At 41.4% G+C, this 17,765-nt stretch overlaps 1 protein-coding gene across 6 annotated transcripts in view; it reads right to left on the bottom strand.

Moving 5' to 3' along the window:
• Rasa2 (RAS p21 protein activator 2) overlaps window positions 1-15,276 on the bottom strand; it is a 111,346-nt gene extending 96,070 nt beyond the window's left edge. For 3 of the 6 annotated variants that reach the window (XM_020170485.2, XM_074059163.1, XM_020170486.2), the window contains exon 1: window positions 15,103-15,275. In XM_020170485.2, coding sequence (XP_020026074.1) covers window positions 15,103-15,241 — 139 coding nt within the window. In that variant the 5' untranslated portion in view covers window positions 15,242-15,275. Of the gene's footprint in view, window positions 1-2,732; window positions 9,350-9,400; window positions 14,136-15,102 lie in introns of those variants that run through there. The other 3 variants (XR_012443121.1, XM_074059164.1, XM_074059165.1) reach the window with 3 other exon arrangements.
• Between the last annotated feature and the right edge of the window lie 2,489 nt (window positions 15,277-17,765).

Raw genomic sequence — 17,765 nt, 5'->3', positions numbered from 1 at the left:
TATTGGCCTCTGTTGCTTTAAAGTATCTGCATTAGTTTCTCTGCATTGAGGGCAACAAATGCTATCTAGTTTTTTGGGTGTCTTACCTATCCTCATACCTCCCTTGTGTGCTCTCTCTTTATCATGTGATCAAAGTCCAATCCCCTTGTTGTGTTTACCCTTGATCTAATGTCTAATATGAGGGAGAACATACGATTTTTTTGGTCTTTTGGGCCAGGCTAACCTCACTCAGAATGATGTTCTCCAGTTCCATCCATTTATTTGCGAATGATTCTTAAATGTCTTGATCTGTACAAAACCCCTGTAAGGTAAACACTGCTGTCCCCTCTTATAACTTTTAAAAATTCATATTTACACACCTGGTAAGGTGATTTGATACAAGTCAAACTCCATAGTCTATAGTTTTCGTATTCAACTCTTAAGGTCTTTCTAGATACAGCAGTTCTGAGAACATATTCCTGAAAGAGACTGGTAAATCCAGGTCTACTTTAAAGGATATATTTAATAAAAGAGTAGGAGCCAATAGAGATCCTAAAGGGATTAATCCACTAGGGAAACTAAAACAGGCCAAGATCCTGGAAAAGATGATCCTAAGATCAAGACTATTTGGGAGCCTGGTGTGGTGGCACATGCTGTCAGTACTTGGGAGGCAGAGGCTGAAGATCATGAGTTCAAGGCCAGCTGGGCTACATAGCGAACAAAAATAACAGCTACCATTTACTGAATAAATTAACAGCAGATTTTAGGAACATCATGTAATTATTAATAACTCTTCCAAATGATAAACATTTTCAAAATACAGAAATTAAGAGTAGAAAGATAACATCCAGAAGACACAGTGTGAACAAATTCTGGAGGTGGGAACAACAGAAGCCCCTTAAGAGGCAATGAACAATACAAACTGGCTAAAGCAGAAAGGGAGATGAAAGGTCAGTCAGAAGCGATGATGAGCTGGGGAGTAGCTCAAGTGGAAGAGCACCTGCCTAGCAAGTGCAAGGGCCTGAGATCAAACCCCACTACTGCACCCCTCCACCTCCAAAGATGAAAGACTATAAAGGAAGGCTGGAGTCAAACAAAGAACCTAAAATGGCAAGGTGAGAAGTTTTAACTTTATTCAGTAGGCAGCAAGGGTCACTAACAGTTTCTATATGGTCAGAATTATGCTTCAGAAAAATCACTCAGTTACAAGGGCCTAAAATAAGGTAATGAAAGGGCAATGAAGGGAAAGGAAAAATGGGAGTGATGCTACAGAGAGAGACTTCACAGAATGTGGCATCAACTGGCCTGAGTGACTCAGGATATGATATGCTAAAACCAAAATATCAACCCAAACAGAAAATTAGAACTTTAGGTGCTGAAAACATGAAAACATACAAACTTTATCATATACTCACAAGAAGAAAGAGTGAGGTCTTGGGGATATACCCAAAAGACTGTGACACAGGTTACTCCAGAGGCACCTGCACATCCATGTTTATTGCGGCACTATTCACAATAGCCAAGTTATGGAAACAGCCAAGATGCCCCACCATGGACGAATGGATTAAGAAAATGTGGTATCTATACACAATGGAATTTTATGCAGCCATGAAGAAGAATGAAATGTTATCATTCGCTGGTAAATGGATGGAATTGGAGAACATCATTCTGAGTGAGGTTAGCCTGGCTCAAAAGACCAAAAATCGTAAGTTCTCCCTCATATGTGGACATTAGATCAAGGGCAAACACAACAAGGGGATTGGACTTTGAGCACATGATAAAAGCGAGAGCACACAAGGGAGGGGTGAGGATAGGTAAGACACCTAAAAAACTAGCTAGCATTTGTTGCCCTTAACGCAGAGAAACTAAAGCAGATACCTTAAAAGCAACTGAGGCCAATAGGAGAAGGGGACCAGGAACTAGAGAAAAGGTTAGATCAAAAAGAATTAACCTAGAAGGTAACACACATGCACAGGAAATCAATGTGTGTCAATGCCCTGTATAGCTATCCTTATCTCAACCAGCAAAAACCCTTGGTCCTTTCTATTATTGCTTATATTCTCTCTACAACAAAATTAGAAATAAGGGCAAAATAGTTTCTGCTGGGTATTGAGGGGGGGGAGAGGGAGGGGGCGGAGTGGGTGGTAAGGGAGGGGGTGGGGGCAGGGGGGAGAAATGACCCAAGCCTTGTATGCACATATGAATAATAAAATTAAAAAAAAAAAAAAAAGAAAGAAAGAGTGAGGAAGTGTACCAACTATACATTTAAAAATATAATATGAACTTTTGGTGACAATAGAGTAAAATTAAAATGTTGTTGGGTCACCTAATTATCCATAAAGAAGTCAATCCTATCTATGATGTGGTACTATCTATCATAAGGACTTCAAATTTTTCTTCAAAAGTTTAATTTTAATTTTTGTAATAGGATAATTCTGAAAATACATGCACTGACAGCATGGCATAGCAAGTTAAATGAAAGCATCTTGGAGAGAGAAATCTGAGGTTCTACTCTGGCTTTGTACTTTGTACTTAATGACCTGTACGTTGTCAGTTTCAAACTCCAGGTTAAAAAGGTAAAACGATGGCTTCAGGACTGTTGGGAACATTGACTGAGGTACAGCACTTAAAACAGAGTGAGCTCTTAGTAAATTCTAACAGTACTCTGCCTTGGCTAAAGAGTCAAAATTAGGTCCTAACCAAATATAATCTGTAACTTGCAGATTATTCAAAACACATAGAAAACACCTCACCTTTCTATACTCAGGCTTTATAGCTCCTGAATGAGAACACAAATTGGGGGCTGGCTAGCTGGAAATTTCTTTTCTTTGGCCTGCATGTATCAAAAAAGAAAAGAAAAACAACAACAACAACAAAAACCTGTGGTCAACATTTAGAAACTGAGAGAGCTAACAATAAATAAATCTGTTTTTTCTTTTTTTCTGTTTAATAGTCAAAAGATCTGGTAACACAGTTCTGAATGGAAACTGTAGACCAGCATACCTTATTAAGTGGCAACAATCCTGATCTGGCTTTACTTCATTATACCTGGTCTGTAGATGTGAGTTTGCAACTACGTAACTAGTTCATCTTCTAGGCTTCCCATAGCTCTAAAATCCTGAGACAACACTTGAAATTGAAACTGAATCACAATGTGCCAGATGGTAGACCAAGTCATTCCATCTTTTCACAATGGCTATTACCAATTCATAAGCAAGAAAGTTCGGGATCAGAGAGGTGAAGTGTCTACTAGAAAAGAAGCAGAAGCCAAGCTTCTAACGTGCTACACTCTTCCTTTATCAACCAATCAACTGCTATACCCCTAATAAAAACTTTGTATAGGATGAACAAATGTTACAAAAGAGATCTCTCTTGTTCATTTAGCTCTAACAGTTCTCAATGAAGAAAGGAAGAGAAGAAATGCCTTTGTCACACAAGATCTTCCAAATAGTCTCCTGCTCACCCTCCTTCAGAGTATGTCAAATTGCTATAGGTGTCTGGAGATCAAAAAAAGGGTGAGGGGTGAAAAGAAAAGTTTTGTAGCTCTTACTTTCCTCAGCTGTCATCTTAGAAATCTCACTGAAAGTTTTATCATTCAGGAAAAGAATGAGGAATGGTAACAACAGGCACATGGTGATTGCCAGAATACTTACTAGTAGATATGTTTTCCAATGTACAAATTAACATGTTCAGATAACTGGACTGTCCAGCAGTTTTTCTTACTCCAAGGAAATGATATGTACCTCTGAAATACATAATCCTAAATTCAAAAGTCACACTCAACGGGTAATTTCAAAACATTAACACATGAAATAATTCCTCTCCAAAATCCAGTCGGCCTAAGAGCAAGGCATTATGATAAACAGGTTAGTCCCACCTGAGTGGGCCCAGGACTGCAGGAATCCAGCACAGTGAGGGAAGAACTGCTCTTTGTGGCTACAGAACCCTAACTGTACTAAATTAACAAAATAGGAGAGATAAGCTCTGATACCCTATTATATAGCAGGGTGAGCGTAGATGATAATAAATACATATGACAAATACATATTTTAAAAGCTACGAGGATTTTGAATGTTTTCATCACATAAATGCTTGAGAAGATAATGGTTACTCTGATTTGAACATTATGATGTACATATGTATTAAAACACTACATGAGCCACACCTGTAGTCCTTGGGAGGCTGAGATCAGGAGGATCATGGTTTAAGGCTGATCGGGCAAACAGCTTGCAGAGACCCCATCTCCAAAACAACCAGAGCAAAATAGACTGTAGATATGGCTCAAGAGGTAGAGTGCCTGCTTTGTAAACATAAAGCCCTGAGTTCAAACTCCAGTCCTACTAAAAAAACAAAAAACATAAAATACTACATGGAAGCTGAGCATGGCCTTGCAGGCCTGTAAGGAGCTGAGGCAAGAGGAATGAGTTCAAGCTCAGCTTGAGACACACAGTGAAACTTTGTCCCAAAACCAACCAAATAAATATGAACGAAACAAAAACACTGTCTGGTACCTCAGAATTAGGTGTAACTATGTGTCAGTTAGAAAATTTTAAAGGTTTTTTTTTTTCTTAAATCCTGAGTTACATATAACTCCTGACAAAGCAAAAAGTCAACGTTAAGACATAAATCTACTGCTCTCCACAAAAATGTCCAATTGGGTAAGTGGCTCAGTGGGAGAGTCGTCAGAACAATGTAATGAGGACCAGCTGTGTGTATTGGTCACATGCATAATGGCCATTACATGGTTATCTGTATTATGCTGAGATTAATCACCTCTAACTGAAGCTTAGTCCAGAACAAGTTAGGACATTACTTACATGCGAAGGCAACTTTCACAAGTTGAAACCCAGGAAGCGTCCATGGGTCATGGGGTATGTACAAGTGCGGACAGCATCTTCCTATGGTTGCCTTGCCCACTTTGGGTGTGAGTTCTGAATGTGTGCTGGTCTCTCAGCTCCCTGCTCAAGGTGGGGAATCAGATCTGATGCACACTGGTAGGAATCTCTGTTGGAGAGGCCAATGGCTCCTACAGCCAAGTGAACCTTAGCAAGGCTCCTACAGGCATCCAAGAGGGCTTGGGATGGCAAGCAAAAGACAGGCCCACACCAGACACTGCCTCAGGGCTACATGGACAGGACACAGATGGGATATGGATGATATTTCTGGTAAAAACAGCCAGGGAGCTATTTGCTTTTTTAAAGCAAATCTGTTGCTTTAAAAAAAAAATTAAGTGGCACTAGGCGTACAGTTAATACACCATGTATATACAAAGGGATGTGTGTGTGTGTGTGTGTACACGCGTGCATGTGTTCTAGGAGAACCATTCAAAAGCATAGAAACTGCTGGACGTGGTGGTGCATGTCTGAAATCCCAGCACCTGGGAGTTCAAGGCTACCTTGGGCTACAAAGCAAGTTCCAGGCCAGCCTGGGATATATGACAAAACCCCATCTTGCAAACCAGAAAAAAAAAAAAAAGATATTTTTGTGAATCCCCCAACCAGTAATTTTATTGCATTTGAACAATCTGTAACTTTACTGACTATCCACTAGACCAATTTAGGGGCAATTATCAACTTCTTGACACCAGAACTGTACTCGTCAATTCATTCCAATACTCTTGGACAAGCAACTTGTTAGAAGAAAGGCCGTAAGCACTGGTAACACAGAGACATAAAAACCTGCGTTTGCTCCCTCATCCTCCAAAGCAAATAACTTCTTTTGTCTATTTTTTTTTTTTTTTTTTGGTGGCACTGGGGTTTGAACTTAGGACTTCGTGCATGTTAGGCAGGCACTCTACCACTTGAGACATGCCTCCAACCCTTTTTGTGCTGGATATTTTGGAGACAGAATCTTCACTTTTTGACCAGACTGGTCTGGACCCGTGATCTTCCTATTTATGCTTCCCACAGCTGCTGGGATGACAGGTATGCACCACCACGCCCAGCTATTGGTTGAAATGGGATCTCTCTTTTTGCCCCAGCTGGCCTTGAACTGTGATTCTTCTCATCTCAGCCTCCCAAGTAGCTAGGATTATAGGTGTGAGTCATTGGAGCCAACTTGTATGCCTCTCTTTAAGATGGGTATCATAATCTTATTCGTGTAAATGGATTAAATGAAATAATTTGCAAAGTATCCTAACAACCAGTAAATACTCAATAAATATTAGTTCATTTTCCCACAACTACTGAGGAAATCTTATATAAATAAAACAGTCCAAATTCAAAATTAAGAGGCTCCATGCTACTCATATTTTATTTAATTTTTAGCAATACTCGGATTTGAACTCATGGCCTTGAGCTTGCTAGGCAAGTGCTCTACTACTTAAGTCACTACTTAGTTATTTTCCAGATAGCATCTTGTGTTTTTACCCTGGCCAGCTTTAGACCATAATCTTCTTTCTTATGCCTCTCACACAGCTGGGATTACAAAAGTGTACCACTAGGCCTGACTTGTTTGTTGAAATGGGGGTCTTACTAACTTTTTGGCTGGTTTGGCCTTGAACTGTGATCCTCTCAGTCCCTGCCTCCCAAGCAGTTTCGATTACAGTCATGAGCCACTGCACCCAGCTACAGTCATTTTTGATAACAAAACAGACCAATTCTGGTTGTCCACCATTGAGGAAACCAATGTTATACGTCTTTTCAGGTCTCTTTTTATGCATTTACCATTTGCATACAGAAAGATAAAATACCGTTCTGAGATTTAAAATATACATATGAAGGGCTGGGATTGTGGCTTTGTGGTGAGGTCCCAGGTTTGATTCCCAGCACCACCGAAATAAATAATAAACAAATAAACAAAAACACACAAGAATTACTCTAATAATTTGATTTTTAATATACTATTCATCTTGGGGTCTGTTCCTTTCATAACACAGATGCACTTTATTAACTAAGGAATGTGTCTGAACACACTATTTGCCATTTTCCCACTGATGGACACTTGAGTTGTCTCTATTTTGTTTTAGCAACAAGGCAACACTAAACATCTTTGTGCCCACCTGGTCTCTAAGTGTACATGTTTCTGTAAGGTTACATGAAGAAGAAGAATGCATAAGGAATACACATTTCAATTTTTAATACTACCAAATGTTAACAGTGCTTTACAAATTCAAACTCAAAATAAAAGTGTGCAAAGACCTGTTTCCCTAAACCATAAGTACTGAAATAAACACATTTTTCATGTGTCGATCTTTTCAATTTTTTATTTCCTGTAATTTTTGTTCAATTTTATCACTATTGTCATGATTACTACAAGCTGTATTTCCTTTTCTGTGGAATGCCTATTTATATACTTTGTTTTTCTAATGGCTTCTTTCATTTTAAAATTTATACTGTTTTTTAATATATTCTGGCCACTGTTTGAGAGGCAGTATAGCAGATCAGGCTGAGTGACAGGATGGACTCAAGCCTGATCTGCCTGGCCTGAATGACAGCTCCACCGTTCTCTCAGTGTCTGGCCTTGGTCAAATTACTTAGCTTAGTTACTGTGTCGGTTTCCTCATCACCTGTTAAAAGGAGAATTAGTACTGAGAGAGTTATCATTAGCTAACATGCATAACATAACTTAAAACAGTGCCTGGCACAGAATAAGTGAAGGACATGCTGCAAATATTTTCTTCCAACCTTGTTTTTTAAGCCTTATTCATATCTGCACTTGCCTTTACTCAGTTATTTTCCCATCTCTAGTCTAACATCAGACATTATATAAGTACATGAAACCAACAACTGACTTTCCTCACTGGGGTTCATAATAAATTTCTCAAGAATAAACTCGGGCATCAGCCAGAACATAATTAAAGAAATCTTTCCACTTAAAAAAAATAGCTGGCTTCCTAACTGCATAAAACACTTCCACAAAAAGACTGACAAGTCAGTAGAAAAAAAAGGACAAAAGAACAGATAAGTCCTCCCCCCAAGAAAAGAAAAGGGAAATAAAAATGTCTTCTAAACCTATGAAGAAATTGCTATCCTCTATTAAAAGTACAATGAGACTCATTTTAATCTTACAGACAAATAAAGAACTTGTTAGGGACAGGGAGTGAAAAAATTTAAAATATATGCTATGTAAGTATAAAGAAATAGGCATTCAAGGCTTAGTGGTAGAACACCTCCCTAGCATGCACAAGCTGGGTTCCATCCCAAGCATCGAAGAAAAAAAAGAAGTGGGTGTAAACTGCAATAGTTTCTATGAAAAGCAATTCGGTGCTGTCTTCCCAATATAAAAACACACCTACCCTTTGATTCATCAAGTTAACATCTAGGAATCTATCCTATGGCCACATGTTTTCATATTTAAAATAGCATACAGCTGGGCTGGGGGTGCAGCTCAGCAGAGGAGTGAGAGCAAGGTCCTGTGTTCTATCTTCAGCATCACAAAAAAAAAGAAAGAAAGAGAACAAAAATGACATGCATGCAAGGTTACTTACTGCAATAATGTTTGTAATAACAAAGATAGGAACCATGTCAATAAATAGAAGACTGGCTAGATAAACCGCAATAAATCCAGATGTTGAAATACTATGCAGCTGTTTTTAAAATGGGGCAGCTTTCTGTATCTATACATATGAAAAAGCTTCAAGCTCTATTAACTGTAAAAAAGGAAGATGCAGAACAATGTGTATATTTTACTGTGAGTTCTCTGTTGGTGGAAAATATTTAGTAATATACACACACTTGTTTGCAAACACTTAAACAATTATCTGGAAGTATATGAAACAAACTGACAGTGCCTCCCTCCAGGGAAAGAACAGCTAGGGACAATGGGGTACTTTCCAATATATATCGTTTTTACCCACTAAATTTTGTACCAGGTGTTTGTATTAGTTAATCAAATGAATTAATCTTTTTTAAAAGCAAAGCAAACAAATTAAAACATCCATGACCACACTAGACTTCCTCTTGGTATCTTTTAAATGGTCACGCATGGCATGCTGCTACCACTCTGGTCATGTTTATAGCTAGTCCATTCAACTGGAAAAGCAGAGGTCCACCATCCTTCACCCCTTGTGGAACTTTTCAAACTTTCAGGTGTTCTGGTAGATCTCAGAGAGTCTAAATTCTGACTCAGCAGGCCTGGGGTGAGGCCTGGGCATAATGGTTTTAAGCTCCCAGGTGATGCTAACAGGCAGTCAAGACAACAATCAGCTAAGGTACAATAGGACAAGAACAAGCAAACATTCAGGTTCAGTCTCCAGCCAGGTCACAACCATGGTCTCCTCACTAATCCTAATCACTTACAAAATTCCTAAGAAAGAACAGATGTGTGTAGAAAGCACAATGAAATCTATTAGCACTCTGCACAAAGCACTAGGTAGGTGGGGTGATCTTCATATACTAAAGGGACATGCTTATGACATTCATAGTAATAAATGAATCCCACAAGTGTTTTAGAAAGAACTTTGATAGCACTGCACTAGTACCCAATAGGCCAGGAACTGCGTGACACTTGATTCTGAGTGTCAGAGTCTTCATGTGTAAAGTTGGGGACAGAAGATATGTTCTCTACCTCCAGTTCTCAATTTTTATAATCCTGTAAAATAATCAAGAATGAAAACAATTATTGGACAGTGCAGAGTTCTGAGAATAAAATAGTAAGGACCATCTCATTCCATTCACAGGTTAGACCTATTTTGCAGTCCAAGGTACTGGCACACCATATCAGACACTCAAATTTCATTATGTGGTACTGAACTAACTAATGGCTTTAGAGAAAATGTTCAGGGTTCAAACAATCCCATCTAATAAATCTTACAGAAGTATTTTAAAATACAGCATCTTATGCAAAACAGGTGTACTAAATACATTTAAATACAAGCACTTTTGTATTGTCTTTAAACAAATAATTCATGTTACAAAGCAATAATCAAAGTGTTGGAAGGGATGTTAATTAAAGACTACATCCAAACCTCTTACTTTACAAGTAAGGAAGTAGGGGCTCACAAGGTTAAAGAATTTCTGTCACTAACAGCATTGCCAGAATCAAGCTCATGATAACCAACTTGTCAATTATAGTTCCCTGGTGTTTGTTCATATATTGATATAACCTTAAAAGACATGCCATTTTAGCTAGGGGGTTTGATGACTAAAATGACATACAAAACTAAAGACAGGTCATAAAAATTTCCTAATATGCAGTTTCTTAATTTAACATTAATACATGGCTATAAACAAAACTTTGTTACCAGCTCATTAAAGAACATAAACCTTTATTAGTAGGTAAAACATATGATCTCGTTTCAAATAATCTCATAAAGCACATTAACAAGAAAATAGGATTAGCATCTACGATTAAAGGATAAAATGATGTTTTTCCTAGTTACATTAGTTCCACAGTCACTTAAGAGTCTATTTATTCAAAGAGTTCTCAGTTAAAAATTAAAAAAAACAAAACTATGAACTCATTGAGGTTGAGCTCCTGTCTTCTACAGAGCAAGTGACCAGCTTGCTTGTGAACTTCTTACAAAGAATCCTTTTCTCTCCAGTTTCTATCTATCTCAAAGATGGATTCTTCTTCCATCCCAAATAAGTCATCGCCTCATTTCAAATTTCTGATGATTCTGAGTTATTTACCATAAGGAAACCTTTTTAATTTCTCCCTCTATTAGCTTACTAAACAACTCATCATTTAATTTCAAATATTTGATGATAATGAATTCTTAGCATGAATAAACCCTGTTTAATTGCTTCTTCTTACCACCATTAGACTAAAAACAGTTTTGATTTTTACTTTATCACCAAAAACTTCACACCTGCCATGCCAACTAAAAGCACTTAATGGGTGAAGTATGACTATGAGGTTTTCTTTTCCTGGCTCCAAGACCAATTAGTAACAAAACTCAGGAATACAGTCAGGAACTGAAGCACCCCAATAACAACCGTCAGCGCACTTAGAAAGTTTTGATCCTTTACCTAACAAGATAACTTTGGCATCGGTTCAAACCTAAGTACAGTGGGAACTGTGATTTTGAAAGAAGATGGATCCTGATAGACCCAAGTAGTTTTCCTTTGATACTACTAACCTCTTCTAGTTTGTTGAGCTACGTAACTTACAAAACACTTTCATAACATTATCTCAAACCACGCTCAAGACAAGGGCATCTTCTAGACGAGAGTTTAAAAAAATAAATAAGCTCACAGCACAATAGGGGAAATATACAAATGATTTGTATGACATGTGCAATAAGGAAACGACAAGAATTATGATTCCCTAGCAGCAGGAAGGCCTAATTCCCTCAGGCCAGAAATAGGGGTGGGTGTGCACCAAAGACAGCTTTGAGCAGATCACAGAGAGGAGAGGCGGCTTTTGAGGACTAGAGTAGAAGTTCCCTGACATCAATATGGAGTTAGGGGGAAAGGAGAAAGACAATCCCAGGCAGAGGAAACAACACGAACAAAATGGCTGGTGATGACCCATTATTGCCTTTCTCAAGCTGAGGTCTAATGAGCTACCTAAAGCCATGTGAACATTAATTAACGATGTGCAAAGCAGAGTACAGGTCTGCTTTCTATCAGCTGTGAGTACCAGGAAATGCCATACGTGCTGGACAAGAGCATCAGATAAAGGTGAGTATTATCTCCTCGCTACTACTTCCTAACAGATGGTCCAGGCTGACCCACCTGGGCTGGCTCATGTGGCCCTCCCACAAGTAATCCTGGGAGGTAGGTTTTTCACTATCCCCATTTTGCACCTGAGAATATGGAGGAACACAGAGGTTAACAAAAGTTAGAAATTAAGTGAAGATTCAACCCCAGGTGATTAACTTTACCAGGCCCAAAGCTCAAACACTGTAACCACACCCCAAAGATCCTCCCTACTTTGTCAAACAGGACTAAGTCATTCTTGGTGTGAAAACATCAGGAACACCAAGAGAGTTCTGGGACACATCAGGTCCCAACACATTTCACTGAACACACATCTAAAAACTCAACACCTACACATTGGGCTCCTGTGAGAATCTGGTATCCCTTTAGTAGATTGTTTCACTAACAATCTGACTTAACTGTACAAGAGCAAACTGAACCAACTGTGGTAACCAAAAAGGAGGTCACAAAATAACAGCATGAAGCCTGAAGATAAATAAAGAAAGCTCAAATCCTTTTTTTCCCCTGAGTGTGGGTTTTTTTTTTTTGGGAGGGGGGAGCAGCATGCAAATATGCTAGTATCCCTGCTACTCACTGCACAGGAGTCCAGACAAAAGGATAGAGTCTGGATTATACCCCTAATTTCCTCTATCAAGGGTTCATATGACAACTGTAGGATATCCAACAACCAAGTTTGTCTCTTGAATACATTTAAGGAAGCCGACCATTCAAAACAGTCATTGGTTTCCTAGGGCACTAAAATGACCTCAGGAAATTGAGTATCAATCTATAAGACAAAATATTGTCAGCAACACTGGATGTGCTAAAATCAGTTGATTGTGTGAAAATGGCTACCAAATGGTTTCTCGATCTGTTAATCTTGTATCTTGTGAAGCACGTGGAAAACTAATAAATGCACAAATGAAACCCCAACAGAAGGTTGTGGACCATTATCTATCTCTAGAACTTTAAAGAAGCTTAAAACGATCCATCCTTGTTTTTTTTTTACCAGGATGGAAGTGGAAGGGTCCTACCAAACCCAGGAATAAGAACTCTTCTTTTCAAGCTTGGCTTTCACCCTGGGTCTCTAACTTTCCACATCAGAGGCTTCCATTCAGCAGTTCCTACTCTGCAAACACACCTCCAGGCAAGAGACCCTACAAGGCTTTCTTCCAAGGTTTCTCAGCATGGTAAAGAAGGTGATACAAGTAGCCAGCTTCCCAAGCAACTTACTAGCTTCACTGTCAGTCAGACCACTTCTATGACTTTAGCACCTGCTAGTGACTCTGCAGACCTAGAATCCCCACCCTAGAAAACCCACATGTCAGTTTCAGGAAAACAGAAAAACAGCATCTCCTCACAAGATTCTGAGCCTCAATCAACTCTAAATTATACCAGCTACGGGGAGGTCAAAGAAACGGGAGAGGGTTATTCTGTACATCCATACACTAATACATATTTTCTATGAAACGGTCACTCCATGACCCGGAGCTATTATGAGCAATTCAAAAAGCAAAGTGACCAGGATAAACCTTGACTATGATTAAAGTAGTAATATCATTCCCAGTTACTGAATGATGAATTTAAGTCTGGTTGCCAAGGTTGCTCTAAAACAGAAACAAAGTTGTGTTTTTTAATTCACAGACCCAAGTTTCATTTATAGTGAGGCCTCTTACAAAACTGTTCTCAGTGGCCTGTGCCACGAAGCAGGTGAACGTATAAGGCAACTCCATCCTTCTGGAAAGAACCCACCCTAAGCCTTGAGTCCAAGATGTGTGTATATGTTGTTTCATGGTGTAACCTGCAGTAATGCATTAGTGAGGCTCCATCAGACAGTATCGAGCATCAAGTAACAAAAATATTAAGTGGTAAAAATTTGTAAAACCACATTTGGGGAGGGTGGTTGGCACTTGTGCCCACTCAGTATTCCTGAATATTAAATTAGATATATGCAGATATTAAATATAAGATTTAATGTAAATTCTGAAAAGGCTTTAAACTTTAATGCTGACAACTCAGATATGCAAAAGAGCTATTCTCTGGTGTCATTAGCCAGGTGAAAAACTGTAATCTCAGGCCTGGCAGCGTGGCTCAAGTGGTAGAGCGCTTGCCTTTTGAGTGTGAGGCCCCGAGTTTAAATCCCACTACTGCCAAAATAAAAAATAAAGAACTGTAATCTCAGGCTGGGACCCTGGCTCAAGAGGTAGAGCACCTGTGCCTAGCAAGACTGAGGCCCTGAGTTCAAACTTGGTAACACCAAACAGCAACATAAAGAGTCCCAGAACTATTTCAGGAAATAAAAACATGGTGAAATATAGCATGTCTCCTTCTGGGGTTTATAAAATTCCAAATCCTTGAAAAGGGAGTAACCTTAAAAAAAAAAAAGGCAGGAGAATCCAACATCATTTAGGAGAGGAAAAATTATAACCTGCCCAAGAAAAAGCATTGCTAGCTATTTTCACACAATCCAATTTACTTCATACAATATAAAAAGTATCCCTTATAATTATGGATTACTTACACAAGGCATGCTTCCAGTCTGAGAATACTGAATAAAGAAAATAATGCTAATTTTCAACAAATGCAAAAAAAAAAAAGTTGATGTATTTTTAAAATAGAAAAAAAAATCATTTAGTTTAAATGAACTGGAGAAAGAAAGCAATCCAATACCAAAGAGCCATTTCTTAAAAATAAGTGTGCAGATGACTGAAATGAAATTAGCCTGTCTATAGTATTGGATCATTTTTTAAGCCAATGGGGAAATGATTGAAATTGTCCTGTCTATAATCTCGAGTCATTTTTTTTAAACGTGCAAGTGACTGAAAAGGAGCTGTCCTGTCCATAATATAGGACATTAATATAGTTTATTAGTCCTGTCCATAATATAGGACATTAATATAGTTTATTAAAACTATTAATAAACGTGCAAGTGACTGAAAAGGAGCTGCCTGTGCATCCCAGGCAACTGCTGGGCGCCTTGAGCCCAGTTTCACATCACGGAGCGGCCGGCGGCTCCCGAGAGTCGGAACTCAGTGCGTGACCGCGGCCCGGGCGGCCGCGCCGTGAGCCCCGCCACAGGAAGCCACTGCATCCTGCCGAGTCCCCGAGTCCCCGTGTGTGTCACGCCGGCCCGCGATCCGGGTCCCCGCGCGGCGCGGCGCGGCGGGGCGGGGCGGGCACAGGTGTCCGGCGCGAGCCCGTCGGCCCCGGGAGCCCCCTCCCCTCGGGCCGCCCCGCTTCCCCGCGCGGCCGCGCCTCCCGCCCGTCACCCCGCAGCCTCCCGGAGGCCTGCGCGGGAGGGCAGCCGGAAGCTCCTCGCGCCCCCGGCTCCGGCGGCGGCCGGGCCGCGCCCCGCGGCCGAGCCCCTCACGCCCCCGCCCCGGCCCGGGGACGCCTCGGCCCAGCGCACACACACACCCCCCCCCTCCAGCCTCGCCCGGCCCGGCTCGGTCAGCGCAGGCCCCCTCCCGGCCCGCCACCCCCGCTGCCCCTCAGCCGTGCCGCCGCTGCCGGGGCTCCCCTCAGCCCGGCCCCCGCTTACAGATCTTGCCCCGCAGACTCTGCAGCACTCGGACCTCGCCCCCGTCCTCATCCCCCGCCTTGGGCTCTGCCGTTGTAGTCGCCACCGGCGCCTCGGAAGAAGCCGCCGCCGCCGCAGCAGCAGGCTCCGCCGCCGCCATGGTGTCGCCCGCCCGGCCGCCCGGCCCGTGCCGCAGCCCCGCCGCCTGCGTAGCCCGGCGAGGCGGAGCCCAGCGCCGCCTAGGCCCGGGCTATAGCCGCGCGCCTGGCCCCGCCCCCACGGCCGCGCGCCTGGCCCCGCCCCCACGGCCGCCGCCTAGCTCGCCCCGCCCCGCCCGCCGAGGCCCCGCCCCCTCCTCACCCGGCCTTTTCACGCCCCGCCCCGCCTCGCCTCTCCGGGACTCAACTGGCGTGTGGCGTTGACCAATCGTGGACCTTAGCGGTGGCTCTGAGCAGCCTTGGAACCCCCACCCCCAAGGGGAAAAACCTGGCCTCTCCTGTGATTCCCCAGATTCTCTGTGATTTGAGCTCCCCCCTCAATAAGGAGAAGAAGGACCGCTCCCAACCAGGGGAATTCCCCGTTGGGGGACAAAAAATTGATATTTTGGTGAATATTAAAACTGCCTTAATGCAAAGGGAGTCAAGAGGTGTACTAGAGGCTCCTCCAACAGTACTGAGCCAAACATCATACACACAAACCCTCATTTTTAATGGCTCAAGAAAAGGACCACAGACCCCTCTTCTAGTGTGAGTGCAGTGAGACCCTTCCCATAGAGAAATTCTGACGCATTTACCACTCCTTGCATATTTTGAAGTGTGAAAGAGTGAAGAAATGTTCCCCCACTAGCATAAGTACACTTGTTAACAAGTTGATTGGCCCTAGGAAATTCGTAAATCTTCAACTAATTGTTAGCTTTATCTCAAGGGAAGTCCTTACAGTGAGTGGACTGCATGAATAATACCCTGGTGTGTGATGAGGAAAATGATTTCCTGGTCGTGGGGTTGGTAACTGTGCTGTGAAAGAGAAGGAAGAGATTGACTTAATAGGCAGGGTATCAACAGCAATCAGTTTATCACAGTCAACAAATATTTTTGAGGGTTAGACATAGTGATAGCCTTAGAGACTACGCAAACTTCAAGGTGAAGCGCTCTAGCCCTGCAGCAACACAATCTGATGGGAGACACAGAACAGGGCAGACTACTGGGAATTAAGATGGGAAAACTGGGGAGTCCAGAAGAGAGAGCTTGGGAATGAATCCTTCCTTGGAAAGACAAACTGAAGACAAGACAGAAATGTGCCAAGGAGCAGAAAGCACTTGTGGAAAGACCAGACAGACAACCAGAGAGGGTGGCCTGAGTTTGGTACGTGTCCAGCTCTGAGAAGCAATGTGGAATTGCAATCTTCCCTGTGTTGTGGACTGCCTATTCAGCTATGTGATCTTGAGAAAGCGAACACATGGGTGTTTTGCTGTCATCCCAAAGAATAAGACTGAAGCTTTTATCCCCAGCTTCCTTCCCAAATTGGAGTCCACAATTTGGGAAAGCTAGAAATCTTCTCTTTCTTACCCTGTAAAAGTATGTGCCCACATGTCACATCCTTCTCACTGCTAAAATCTCTCCTCTCTCCCTTCCTTTCCACTTGTTGTCATTGTCCTTGTTAAAAATCATCCTCGTTTGAGGAGTATCAACATGCTATAGTTTTTACTTTTTCGAAGTCATGCCTTTTCTGATGAGTAACATAAAAATTTAATCAAAATTAATGACAAAATTAAATAAAAGCAAGATTTAAGAGTGTGCACCTTTCTGCTCTGTGGGGGTCTAAGGAAAATGGTTGTAACGTATACCTTTTTAGATTTAGACATGGAGTCTGATTGTACCCAATTATACATGTGACATTTGGGCTAGATACTCAGGCTATCTAAACATGGTTCTTTAATAGTAAAATGGGAATGGTGTATTGACTCTATCTTCTTTGATGGGTTTTCATTAGAATTAAATAATTATTGAGAGCATCTAGTAGGATTAGTTCAGTAACTATCACCTTGTGCTCTTGACTGGATCCCTTGTAATTCCCTTGTAACCCATCCCTCTCGTTCCTCTGCACACCACTTAATCTTCCTGAAGCAAAAATTGGAGCTTGTTATTTGCATGGTCAAAAAAAAAAAATCAATGACTTCATTCATCCCATCAGCCCATGAACAAGTGCATACTACAGGTCATACAGAACGCCAGAGAGGACGAGAGAATGAAGTTCAAAGTCCTTGGCCAAGTGCCCAAGGTTGTGACTGGATCCAACCTATCTGACTCCTCTTATCTCGGCCACTCTGAGCCACATTTTCCACCAGCCCTGTTAAGAGTGGCCTTCCTCCTGCGTGACCATGGGCACTCCTCCTCTCTCTCTCTCTCTCTCTCTCTCTCTCTCTCTCTCATGGACAGAGGTTCGTGGCACTGACCACTTTCTGCTCAGTAGCACATGGACCTGTGTACTTACCTCATCCTGCCTTCCATGTTTTAACACCTTCAAGATATTGAATGAATGCGTAGTGTCACTTACTTCTTCTACCCTGAAAGACTTGAAATTTCAATTTTTGAAAATTCTGATTTGTATTTATTTTTCATTACCATACCTGTCCAAATGACTGACATAAAAATGGAAAACTTTCATAACACCCTATAATTTGACAT

This window comes from Castor canadensis, chromosome 17, assembly GCF_047511655.1.
Source record: "Castor canadensis chromosome 17, mCasCan1.hap1v2, whole genome shotgun sequence".
Classification (NCBI taxonomy): domain Eukaryota; kingdom Metazoa; phylum Chordata; class Mammalia; order Rodentia; family Castoridae; genus Castor; species Castor canadensis.
Note: the sequence above shows the minus strand (reverse complement) of the source record. Positions and strands in the feature narration are given on the sequence as shown.